The following is a 14,379-nucleotide window of genomic DNA, read 5'->3' on the forward strand; positions in this document are numbered from 1 at the left end:
CATAACACTAAAACCGTCAAACGGGTTTGCAACGAACGAATGCCATAATAAAAAGTTGCTCGAGGGACTCGCAGAGTACCTACAGGTCAACGTGATGAGCGCAGCGACCAGCGATGCTGGCCGTCCCCGTAACATGTTGCCCGTATATCGCGCGCGACGCGACTAAAACGCTAACCTAATTGGCTACGCGATAAATAAAACATTTCTGTTGGCTCAATTTTATCGCATCGCGCGCGCTAAATGTTGTGAAGTAGGTAGTACCTACTTATCTTAAAAACCCATACCCCGTCTTCTGGATGACTGAGGGGAGACCTGGGGGGTTAAAAAGGCTACATCAAAGCAATTCATCCAAAAAAGCATTATTTCAATTTGACATTTGCGCATACAAAATTAAGTGCGCAACGCATACAAATGTCAAATAGCAATACCTATATTACTTTTTAGATAAATTGTTTTGATGTGGCATATTTAGCTCCCTTGTGCACAGCAGTGGGTCTACCTAATATAGAATATTTATTTTAATTTTATTTATCTTAAAAATCTTAAGAAGGTAATAAAATACTTACGTTTGAATATAACCGTTCAACTAGTTACTGTGGACAGGATTTCTTTACCTCGTCACTCATGACTATGGCAATGGCGTGATGATGCCAGGCGGACGCGGGCAGTCGATTGGTCGAACCAGCTCTAAAATTGCAACTTTTTGTTCATCCCAACAGCGCAGCCACTCTTTTAATATTTCCTCACCAAAATCTACAATGCCTATAAGCTATAATAAAATTCCAAAACTCCATGTTGTTAGGCATATCTAAATCTATTTAATATAAATTAAAAGTAGGCAATAAAAATTTTTGGTACTTACCTAAGTACAGTAAGTAGATTGGTAGGTTACCTAATAGAGATAAAAAAATATTTAATAAGTAGGTTTCTTTCTGTGCAATGGATGACATCATGACAGTCATGATCACACTCAATAAATTAGCTCTACTTGCTAAATTAAATAGCCGTAATTAATAAGTAATACACTACAATAATACCTAACCTGTTACCTACCTTATCTACCCTGTATCGCTATGATTAAGTAGGTAATTATACTAAAATTGAAATAATTAATAGATAGATACCTGCTTACCTAATTCGTTTTTACAATAAGTAATAATTAGAGATGACCCGACTACACAGATCTGGCGACAACTAGCCGATTAGTCGGCTAACGTAAAGTATCTTTCTGGTTTTGTTACATTTTTTGTATAGGTACCTATCTACGTAATGGCTATGTGTTTTAATTACCTATAATAATAATACCAAATAAAATAAAAATAAGGCCAGTGAGTAGGTAGGTAGGTACCTACTGTATAGGAAAATACTGTTTCAGAAGTTGGAAATATAGGATGTTACCAACCTACCTACACGAAACCATAGATTAAGGAATAATACGAAACTATAGGGAATACCTACATACATAACATAAGCACTCATGACAATAAATATTAGGTACCTACCAACCTAGCTAGGTACCTATACATATATGCGGAATGTGTGAGTGTAAATTGGTCTGATTTAGGTTAATTATTGTATACCCAATTAAAATTCACTGGGTTTTTATTTCAAGTAGGTAGGTACCTACCTAAGTAGGTATTAGGTATCGTCATTTTGAACGCGACTGTGATATTGGCCGACTAGTCGGTGTATATTCCCACTACGAATGAAAGGAAAAAAAATGCAAACATGAATATAAAATCCATACATAAGTTATAAGCTAAGTAAATAAAAAAAAATAACACATAAATAAATACATAGGCAAGCACCCCCTTTGAGTATTGTGGTGCGATGCAAATGCAAACAACAAAACCATCAAAACAGTCGAATATTGTCGAAAGAAGCCGAACGCAGCCGAGTAGCAACGAATCTCGCTCCAAAACGTGATCGCGCTGTTTGATTTGAAAACAAAATCCACCCGCCCGCTGCCGGCTCAGTGCGCGAGCAAGCGTGATACGGAATGAACGTGCGGTGCGTTTTACGCGGACGTTGAAGCTGCGATTTTTTTTTTATCTTACGATTGTACGGCCAGAATTAATACATTTTGGAGTCTACGGTCGTGATAACTGAAAAAAGTTTTTATATTGGAAGTTGACAACGACGTCGTTCGCGCAAAATATTGGCCAAAATTGTATATTTCCGTATAGACGCGAAAAAGTGAAGACATTTCGAAACAAAGGACTGTTTTGTACATTTTCGCAACGTTTGCGAAATTGTGTTCAAAAATCACAGTTGTGGCGTGAAGGGCTTAGAAAAAAATATCTCGCCCTCGGCCTACTAGTTCGGACACAATCTGTGGTCACCGAACAAAAAACAAAAACGCATCGATTTTGCTAATTACATTATTGTATTTACAAAGGTTTTCATAAAATTCTCGTTAAAACTATCGTGAACTTTCCAACACACAACCTAAAATTATAGTGAGTTCGTCGACCTGACATACCTACCCGTGCTTCAGTGGATTAGTTTGCAGATTTTGCTCCAGAGATAAAATTACCACTAAAAACCTGGAATAAGTGACGAGTTGATTTACAATGTCTACTGCCATCATGCATCAGTCTGCGCTGTACGACTTTGGTGATCTGCTTTTGAAGGTAAGTTTAATTTATTAATTTGCTTCTGACCGTCTTGCATAATGAAAAATAACCTTGCTGCATTTAGTGCTTCTACAATGTTTTGCATGCTATACCTACGTACCTAATTAGGTAGGTACGCATTTCATTCAAAAACAACTTGTGTAATCATCACAGAAATTATTTGTTTACCTTATCAATCGTGCTTGCATACCTATTACCTATGTACCTACCTACCTAAGTGGGTATAGCGTATAATACCTACCTACCTGCCTGATAAATTCTATTTGTGATTATTTTCTACGGTTTTATCTATATAATACAGCCTGTTTTTACCTACCTATCTACCGTTTTATTGTAGAGTAAAATATTGTAATCAAATATTAAGTTGGTAGGTAAATGAAATAGCCTTAATCTTTTTAACATTTCAACGTTTAAGTAACTTCAAAGTTACCATAACCCGACTTGACTGACCTTGCAGAATTCTTATTTCTTACATAATAAGTAAAAACAAACTCCAAAACTTTGAATTTAAATTTGTGTTGATAATACTACCTATATAATATCTGGCGGAAAACTTAGGTAGGTAGGTAGGTACCTACAATAAAATAGTAAACGTGGTATTAAATATAGGCTAGGAAAGATAAACATCGTAAAATTGAAAAATGATTATCTGTGTAGCTAGGTTGGTAGGTACCTACCTACGAACCTACCTAGGTACTTTCTTCGTACTTCATTCTCTTAAGTATATGACAACTAGGTAAGTACCTATATCTACACACAAACGCCTAGGCTATTTAATATACCTACCTATAGAGGAACTTCGAAATCTAATTTCATTTGGTACCTAGGTAGGTAGGACCTACAATCCAAGCTATAAGCGTATGGTTTTGCAACCCTGTTGGACCATCATGGCCCAACAAGGTTGTCACCGTTTTCAGGCGCAGGCGCAGTACACCCAGTCACCTACCTACTTACTCTATTTAATAAATAAATACCCTAAACTAATTTAGGCATAGTTATTGTATGCTTATAGGTATATTGTTAGGTATTAATATTATTAGCCCTTAGCGCAATGGTAGTGTAGGTAATGATTTTATTCTCTTTGGTTTGACTATCAGCCGGTAAAACGTCATAGACAGCAAGTGTTCCAAATCTGACCCAATTTCGACATTGCCAGTATTTTCCCTAGAAATGTCAATTTTCGTATTTTTTAGTTATGTATAAAGCTTCTGATGCAATTGTTACCTATTTGATTATCTAGGTATTTTAATATTTAAAAAGTACCTAAGTAGGTACAAAATATCGGTCTCTATCTATAAACTCTATGACTGAAAACCAGGGATGCTATGGATATTACATTGCGGTTTTGGATACGAATATTAATTTGGGAATATTCATTAGTTTCGGTTACGGAAAATTATTTTTTTTAAAAACTACCTATAAAAGTAAATTATACCTAAATAGGTAATAAATACCAGACATTATTTTATGAGTCATTCATTAAAATGAATGTAAAATTTCATAAGTAATCCCACTATGACTGACTGTTGCGACTGAAGCGATATAAAAAATAAACATTGCGAGGACGCGGAGTCGGTTCGGCTGCGCCGAAAGAAAAACCTGTAACGTAGGTTAGGTACCTATCTAGGTATTTCATTTAGACTACGACCCTATCGGAAATTATCCGAAACTTTTAAATCGGTTCTTTATTTTCGGATTTCCGATAGTTTAACATCCCTGTTAAAACATAGAATAGGGGTGGCAACCGTAAGCACGATACGGGAAATAGGTAGGTAAGTAAAACCAGTTGCGGTGACTAGTGTAGGCCTGTGTTGCTATGTCGCTAGCCAAGACTGTTCGGAACTAGCAATACCTTATAGGTACACTTCAGGTAAATTCATTTTTAGAAATATTATGCTGCTGCTGTAAGCATTTTCTGTTGCAGCAATGTGGTCGAAGTACTGAATATTCACATGACTTTTCAAAGCTTTGTTAAAATCAATTTCTGTTATTAAGATATTTTGCCTTTAATTTTAGAAAAATCAATATCTTAATGTTCCTTACGTACTCTCTGCATCGCCATTCCTATTCTAAGTCCAGCATTTATTTCCAGGCAGGCAATTCAAGGTTTACCAGTCGTTACGTATGAAGTATTAAAGTTGTTTATGAATTATGTTTATATGATTAGCTTAACATTATTCTTTTTTATTAAAAAAGAATTTTTTATTAAAAAAGAATAATGTTAATCGGCCTCAGTACAGCCAGGTAATCAGTGAGACAGTCCGAGAATCCGACTCGTCTAGGCAGGCCCGTTTCCTAGGAAAAGTAAAAGTAGCTTGAAGGTTTACCAGTCTGTCTACCGCGGAAGTAACCAGGGGTGGCTTGTTACTTGTTGCCTACGTCGCCTTTGACAATTTATTCGCTACGTTATATTTCCTTAGTATCCGACAGTTGATTAATAATAATTATGAGATTAAACGAACTTACCTGTAAGTAATTACGGTTTTTGTGACGATGCTGGAGTATAAGACGTAGACTACACTGTTAAAAACCTCTCGAACAAGGAGCGAGTATAATAATGACCAGTATTAGTAGGCACAATTCTGTACCGTCGGTGAAAAGTAATACAAGTCCAAAATTGAAGTTTTGAGAAAATCGAGTTTAAAGTTAAAAATATTGTAGCTCGTGACTTATAAGGAATAATGGAACAGAAGTTAGATGTGTCGATAGGTGATGATGGAAGGTTTCTTTTCTAATATTTAGTTATATTTAGAACCTAAACAGAAATAGTAGAGGATCAAAATAAATTACATGTATCAGTTGACACCAACTTTTATACTGTGTAAATTGATACAAGTCTACATATACCTTTTTACACACATAACTATACAAAGTCATCGTTGATATATCATATTTCAATTAATAATTTTACAGTCTTATTGTACAAAAAACAAAATGTCTTGGAAGCAAGTTTATTTTATGAAGTTGTAGAAAGGCAAAATTCTATTTATTTTCTTTAAAGAGTAAAGAAACGTAACTTATATCAATTGACACAAACGATAAACTATAACGAATTTGTGTCAAGTGGTATAACTTGATTTATTTTTTCGGTTTTATTGTGTAAAATGATACATGTTTTTACGAATTTCTAGTAATAAATACATACGTATAAAGATGTTACACGTATTATAGTGTAAGGTGGCGATAATAAAATATTTTTGTTATGATTTTACTTTCAAAACTCATAAATAACCGGTCAAAGCCACCACTGCTGCCCGCTACAAACACATTTTGTCCACCACACTACGCCCCTAATCAAAACCATTGTTGGTTCATGTTACAAATTCAATTATGATAATATTTCCACCCCTAACAAATAAAGGTAAGAGGAATCATATTAAGACTGGTCATTAGGAATGTTTCGGGCTAGCCTGGCAGCACGGCCTGGAGATAAAAGTGATGTACCTACGTACTTTTAAACCAAAATCACACAAACTGGTTAGTGTTACTTCTTTACTGCTGAAACTATTTAAAAGATTACAACTCATTCCACAATCAAAATCCCCTAAAGTATACATGTATCACGAAGAAAATGAGCAAAACTTGCCCGGCGATCGAAGGGCGCATTTCCACAGAGGTTTTGATAATTCAATACTTCGAATTATCTAAATTCCCGGTCTAATGGTAGCCCGCAACATTGACAGAACTATAAACGGAGTCGAATCAATGTTGACGATAAGAATAAGTAGTGAAAATGAAGATCATTGGTTCACCTTCAAACCTATAGGTTACACAGGGCTATCCTCAGGGTAGGTCTTATCACCTTTACCATGGTCTGTTATGGTTAAGCTAAATGAGTTCGTTTCCGCAAAACTTTACACGTAAGCACACGTTCCGCGTATCCTCGCGTATGGACCACTATTGTGAAGTGGGCAAACTTCCCACTATATCATCATCATCCTCCTGCCTTTATCCCACTCTAGGTGGGGTCGGCACAACATGTATGGACAAATGTCCCATATCTAATGTTACTTTAATGGGCTCAGTTTTCCGCATAAACGCAAGTGGTCCATTATGCGTGCTTTTGTTGACTATGTAAGCCAACCAGCTCCTTTAAGAAGCTCAAATACCTCCTGGGATTTCTACAAACTTTGTGACCTGGTTTAATTAAGGGGTTGTGCCCGTGGTGTTGCCAATTATTTATTCTAATCTAATTTATCCTACAAGACCCCACTGCTGGGCAAAGGCCTCCCCTTCCTCTTTCCATTTTTCACGGTTCTTTGCGTAATTCTCTCTTATATAATCAAAATATAGAAAAAACAATTTAACGGTGGTGCACAGAGTTCAGAGTAGTTATTCCCTTTATAAAGACGAGAAAGCTCGACCAATTTACACCATTCAACGTGTTTGAGAAACTGGTAATCTTCTTTTGAGAAGATGTGGCAGATCCCGATGCTGCCGATGCCAAGCTGGATCCCAGTGGGACCTTAAACCCAAAAGTATGTACGATCATCTACAGCTGTGTAGGTTCAAAAATACCACTACCGGCGCTTGCATCAAAGATCTAACCAGCGTGTATTGAATGGCTTGCATATTAATTGGAGCTTGATAATATTTGGAGCTATTATTTCACGTCTACAACCTCCTTGGCAATGAAAGCAGCGTTCCATCTGCCACCGCTTAACTTGCATGTAATCAAGAAAACTATGTAAAACAGCTATGCTTCGAGCTAAGGGAAGGAGACTAATGACAGTTATGACAAATCTCAAATACCTCTTGACTAACCCTGCCATGGTGATATCGACGCCATGATCAGGACCCACAACTTATTGAGGTACTATTATTAAGTACTACAAGGTGGTTATAACAGAAAGAGAAAAAACACGGTTTGGTCTGAAGTACTAACGTAACCTATACCCATTCGCAATGCGGATCAGATATGGTTTGCTGTGGCTCTAGACAAAATGGCTTCCCATAGACAGGTTTATGCGGAGGTTACCCTAAGATACACACTGGTGGCTTGTATGTATCATTATACACGACATGTTATTGATATCCAAGATCGTATTTTCTGAAATATTTTGATATATATTAATTTATATTAATTTTCACGAAAAAATAAATTTGGTGTTTGATGTTACAACTAAAATTATATCATTAAACACGGACCGTGAGAATTCAAGGATGGCGTGTATTTTAATATATGTTGAGTTGCATTTACTTACACCTAAATATTTAATGAAAATCTTCATTTCACTTTGATGCAAGTTAAGATGAATTATGTTACACGTGTTATAACAGCATGAATCCTTCACAAACAGTACTTATATCACTGAACACAAAAATTATCTCCGTATTTATAATAGCTACAGTTACGAGAATTAGACAGAAAGAAAGAGAATTTTTTGAACATGAAGTGTGTGCTAATAACTCAAAAGTGATACAACTCGAGTTGTATTACTTTTCACCGACGGTACAGAATTTTCCTTTTCAATTTCAATTCTGGTGTGCCTTTGAGCACTATATGGCGAATTTCGGAATTGCCCAACATTTCTAATTTCTACGAACCGAACCAGTAACATGTCACGTTCATGATATTACTCTTAGAACACCGATATTGATTGCAGTTGTAATGTGTATCATATCCGAGTAACTAACAACACAAGAAAAAAATATTAAAAATAGTATGTTTTTTTTTTAACGTCCAGTCTTAATAACGACCCTATTAAATGTATGTTATTTGAATCACTCTATTATGAGTACATAGACCCGGACCTGTGCCGGAGTTGATTCAATTAATCTTAGCCCACAGCGAACTCGTATTATTTCCTTTTATATACAGCCGCCATGTCGTATCGTACCACACTCGCAAGGCGATGATCTTTTTCCAAACTCTGCAGGGGTGAACAACGTCGCGGTTAAGTGGTATGGCTCATATTATCATCTCCTACTGCCACAAAACGCTTCTTAAGTCCTCAGCCATAAAGATCATTATCGCTTGAACAAAACGAGTTTCGGGCGTATGGGTAGCCGAAGCAAAACCGGTTCTATTAGCTAATTCACATGGTTATAAATGGTTTGCTTCTCGTATACATACCTGCTTCAGAGTTTTTGTGGTCTTTTTCTTGCGTAAAACACACTTGTTGCTTAGGGTTGCACGTATATATTATGGTGTAGGTATTCTGTTTAGAATAACACATGCGTATAATGCAAAGGGTCATAGGTTGAGAGTTTGTCAATTGTTTAACCTTCTTTCAATATTATACAATGCAAAACTCCGAAAATAAATTGTCAAGGAAACTGAAACCTCGGGTTGAAACGATTTGATAGGTTTTTAAATATTTAAATGAAATTCTCGAAATGGAACAGAAAGATTCAATGACCTTTTGTTCATTATGTAGTTTATTTGTAAATAAGGCTTTATCCTTGATACTAATTTGTCGATATCACGTCTTCGTGTTATGTGCAGTAAATATATACCTATAGTACCTATCACCCAGTATCCAAAAAATATAGCGTAATGGGAATTTTGAAAGGTGCGTGACATTTTTTGCTTTTCTTTATTTTGATAGTTTCGTTCGGATCCCTTAAGCAAAAAAATCTTTTCCAAAACCGTTGAACACGTGAATACACCTACAACCGTCTACCTGCCGCCTATTTACAAATACAACCGCTCGCCATTATGTTTGGTATTATTTTTTGTGCCACTCTTGCCCTCAGATAAAAGATTTCTTTGTCCCCTGGCTCTTCTTTGTGCCTGGATCTATTGGAAGCAGAGAAGGCTCAGATAATTTGTAGGGGATCTCTTTTCTTGCTAAATCAGGGGAAGGTTACGTATTATTTACCATTTCCCCAGTCTACTATTCAATATAAGAATATTTTTTCAATGTTATTTAAATGCAACCTGTGGTCTATCTATTATGGCAACAATACTGCATAAATTGTGGTGCTATTTAATTAATTTACCTCTTGTTTATTTTGAATTTGCAAAGTACGAAGTCTGACATCAGTTTTATATTAACAGTAATTACTCATTATTTATCCTGTCTGTTTATTGTGTCATTATATTACGGTTAACTTGAAGTTGAAACAAAGAAAGTTTGTCTTGTTAACCTGAATAGTTTTACATGTTCCACCACACTTCGTCAATTGGTTTAGAACAAAAAAATTAACTGTTTTTATTATATTCTAGTTTACTAAATGGACTAGGTTATGACGTATTCTGAAACTATTTTTGATTACGAGTGAGGTTAAGTATTATGAACGGAACAGTAACTTATGTATTTAATTTAAATATCAGTGCTACTCAACCGATTGCAATTACGTCATATAACCGAAAGGCTTCGAAAGCGCTCCGGTTAATCTATTAAGGTTTTCAGCTATTTGCGTTGGAATGTGTAGCGTATTGGTGGATTGTTTGGGTCATGCAAGTGGCAATAGTTTCGCTGGTCAGTCGGGCAGTAAGCCGTGTAATCACGTGGAGCGGCCGAGCGTGCGCCCGCATGCAACTCATACGGCGCACAATTACTCCTAGATCTTACCAATATAATGAGAGGAAGTCTGCTTTATCAGCATCACGATAACCTCAACTCCGTTATTTTATAGCTTACTATATTGTATTGTCTCTGCCTCCGCGTAAACACTGGCATTATTTCATGTCAACATTGCAGCTAGGTTTTAGTTCCCGGTTTGTCATTTGCCTTTCTGATGAAATAGATAGAGGAAATAAAAACGGCGAGTAATACTTGTTTGTATTAATTCATAGCATGCGTACCTACTTTAGCCGAATTCAAATAAATTTGCCTGGAGTACGCAATCAGCAGCGGTTGCAGACGCGGAGGTCGTCACGCGACGAGATTAACTTGCCACGTGTGCCGATAAAGGCATTGTGTACCCACACAAAACACAGCCTAAATGTTGTCACGCGTCACCGTGTAAACTTCCGCGGAAATGTGGGCTTGCCCTGCTGGACCACTTTTTTCGCGTAACACTTGTCATTGAACTGAGAAATATATTGAAGACCACAACTCGCATTTCTGTCCGATTTAAGTAAGTTGCAAGTAGCAACATAAGGTCTCCTACCACTATCAAAGATTTCAATTTCTGCATAAATAATATGTTGTTAGCAAATGCTCAAACTTTCCACGCTTTTCGCAATCTAAGCTCGAATGATTTCTCAAACAGCCGGTTTAGCCTCAAAGTCGCCGTGTCGTTTCTCAACAACTAGACGTTGCAGAAACCTTCGAGTGCAACGCAAACAATACGCGCCGATCGTGGGAGCACAGTAGCCAGCGCAGCATTCGTTTGTACAACACAATAAGTAATTTTAGAATATTTCCTCTCATGCTCCATCGGCGAAATTCAATTCCGCGTGGGACTTGCAACAACAAGCCGTTTTGCTATCGCATTGCAACTCGAGTACTTTTCAACCGTCATCTATCGAGGCTTGTGTTACGTTCCAATATGGGCCCTCCAAGTTTTATCTGTCACGTACATACATACAGAAATGCATTCGCTGCTGTTATGTAACGAAATGAAACGCAGGGCCGAGGAAAACTCTACCATGATATTGATTGAAACCGGTCGCCACCATTTGATTAGCGCTTCATAATACTTGCTTGTTTGATGTAGGTATTGTTGATCATTCGACTGCTGTATGTGAGTAAAATGTATTCTGAGGAATTATTTTATGATTTGTAGTGACAGACGGAGACCAAATCGCTAGCGAAGTTTTAAGTAGTTGATTGCTCGGGGCAAGAGGGCAAGTAGCGCGCTGCGTAGGCTTGGTCAACGGTCGTCTCATAACCACCAGTGTACTATTTTTAGCCGAGCTCCTTTCTCCGTCAAGAGTACGGACGTGAGTCAACCCTTTGTCCCTGGCGGCGCAACGGCCGGCGGCCTCGCATTGAGGACGCGCTGGCCGCTCCCTCGCGCACTCGCCCCTCCGATGCCTGCTCACACTGCTCACTGGTCAAACACAGTCGTCAAGGTGTCGCGCTTTCCAAACACATGTGAACATTGTTTAGATTTTTAATATGTGGTTCGCCTTGGGCTGGCAGTTGCTCAATGCGGAGATGCCATTATGCGTCGACGTTCATAAACACTAGACACTGATTCGAGGTAATGTCGGAGGTTTTACGACGCGACTCCGCATCGTTGCGACAATCGCCTTGCCACCCACCTTACCAAAAACTTAACGTTTATGACAAGGCTAACTAAAAACCTGCTATCCAAATAAAAGTGAAAAACAAAATCAATTTCATCGACATGTCAACTAACGACCTTCACAGTAGTATTGAAAGTATTTATGAACTCCTTTCCATAACCGATCGGTTAGGTACGGAAAAGTGAATGCAATGGATTTGAAAGGCAAATCTATCGAGTAACAGGTACTCATAATAAGCCATTAAGTTGTACCAAACAAAAGACGTTAAAATTTGCAAAATATGATACATAACCTACATGTTTTTCTTTTTCTTTTTTGACTGCACAGCGAACAGAAAGTCTAAGATATGTTAATGAAATGGCATAATTGACCTTAGTATTATTGTGCAGGTTGGTTGATTGCTTATCTTCATTGGCTCGTCCATTTTGGTATCTGTTTGAGTCACCGGTTACAAAACAGGCTGTTCATCGTATTCACAAAGAATCTTTTGTAGACAACATAAGTGTGGAGCTGTGCTGTACAGAAGTCTCAACTTATACCGGCAAGCGTATAACGTACATTTTACGCTATCAGTCACGTTATTTACATTACGCAACAGAAAACACGAGAAGTTAACGAAGTATTGAATCATACGTAAGTTATTTTTAATGGGAGAGTTTAGAGACAAGCGTCACTATGGGGACATACATAAAAATCTATTGGAGTCGCCGTAGGCACTGGGCAGACGCCATTGGCTGGCGGGTATTAGTAAATAAGTAGTATTCGCGGCGGTCTGCTAATTGTTTCGGCAGAGCAAATGCGAGGGTTCATTGCCGGCCAAACGACATTGTCGCGCTCCGCCCACGGCCGTTGGTTCCTATGTCTCTTTGTTTAGCTTCACATTTCAATGGAAGGTTCCCAATACTAACGAACGTTTACACAACTTTACTACTGACCTGTCGCGTTTACCTACTTTAGTTTTCTGTGCGCCAATAAATACATAAATTTATTAAACATAACAGGCATTTCAATAACTCCTAAAGTAGTATTTTACGCAATCGATTGTGAAATTTTAAAATAATCAACGATGGAAAAAAAAACAGTCGATTCGATAAAACCCACGTGCATTATTATTACGAGCATTAAATGGAAATACGTTTTTGCCATGAGTTGGAAGCGAACGCTTTAATTACACGACGGCTCACGTTGCCCAAGCGTCCTATAAAGAGAATATCATTGCATTTAATGTCATAAAACACTATTTCATTTTTCCGCTACGTATACATGTTAACATAAGTCAATGGTATACAGGATGTGAAACATCATTAAGTTATGGCTTAGTTATGTCAATTATATTTTTATTTGTGGAGTTTATGGCACGACGTCACATTTACTGTAGTAAGACGCATTTCAAGCTTTGTTGAACGACCAGATAGACTCATCTATCGTGCGAGTGAAATATAAACGCTCTTGTAACAACTGCTGCTTATGAGAACTCAAATTTGAATACTACCTCATGAATCCATTAGCAATAATTCTGCAAACAAGTTTGTATATTAAGCAAGATACATATATAATGCACTAAGGTCATCACCTTAGTGCTATTATTACAGTGTATGTCTTAGTAAAAACAAAATATAAAAATAGTAAACTCAGTAGACAATAGAAAAGAGACATGATATCCAGTGGAGCAAATAGTAAGTACTCATGTGATGATAATGCGTATCAGGCCTTATATGGCGGAGTGCACTGCATAAACAAAGGGGTACTGTACTCCATTCTATCTTATCTCGGGCTGATAACCGCTGGAAACGTTCATTAGTCTAGTGTTGTTGTAAATATAACAATGTGGTTATTTTTGTTCAAAGCATTCTTTACAAGACGGTCGCTGATAACTGCTGGATTTTAAACTAGTTACTTTCACAAAGCGGTTAATGCTCTAGGTAAATAGTAATGTCAAGTACTGTAGCATTATTTAACGACGAAAGTGTCTTTAATATTGTTGTTTTATTAAATGACTATTACGTAGATTCAGATAAGTTAAATGGTTTCTTTTGTTCATGAGTTATCTAAGATTATGCGTTATTATCATTTATCCGTTCATATTCAAGTGATATGAAGTAGTAAATAAATAGAACATATCGCTAAGCGCTGCGTGAGACGTATTGAACGTAAACTGTCAGTGTCGAAAAGTGGTTAGTTACACTTCGTAGTCGAAAGTAGGCGTGTTTATCTCGGCATCAATAGCGAAGGCTCGACTGCACTTTTGGCACACATTCGCAGTTGCGTCACAGCGCGCGCGCGGAATCCAGCACAACGCGTAACACTTTTACCTTTACCGAGCGCGGCCACCACTCGCCCACCTACTTTGTCCGATGCGATCCACCACTTTACATAATTGCTCGTAAAGAACATCAAGTTACGCAACATCAAAACAACAATTTAATATTCCGGTCGAGTTTAGCAAAACAGGGTCACAGTAATTGGTCTAGATAAATCTTATTCGCGTATCTATTTACACTTACAGTGTCTCTATGTCGCCCTACCGGATATGTATCCATAGCGATTTCTCGATTGATAGAATTTATGAGGTATCAACTTATCTTAATCTCGTATTGT

At 37.3% G+C, this 14,379-nt stretch overlaps 1 protein-coding gene across 2 annotated transcripts in view; it reads left to right on the top strand.

Annotated features, from left to right (window-relative positions):
* The first annotated feature begins 1,967 nt into the window (after positions 1-1,967).
* LOC126372950 (protein TIS11) overlaps positions 1,968-14,379 on the top strand; it is a 40,772-nt gene continuing 28,360 nt past the window's right edge. For both annotated transcript variants that reach the window (XM_050018866.1, XM_050018867.1), the window contains exon 1: positions 1,968-2,633. In XM_050018866.1, the coding sequence (XP_049874823.1) occupies positions 2,574-2,633 (60 nt within the window). In that variant the 5' untranslated portion in view covers positions 1,968-2,573. The remainder of the gene's footprint in view (positions 2,634-14,379) is intronic.

Source organism: Pectinophora gossypiella, chromosome 15 (assembly GCF_024362695.1).
Source record: "Pectinophora gossypiella chromosome 15, ilPecGoss1.1, whole genome shotgun sequence".
Taxonomy (NCBI): domain Eukaryota; kingdom Metazoa; phylum Arthropoda; class Insecta; order Lepidoptera; family Gelechiidae; genus Pectinophora; species Pectinophora gossypiella.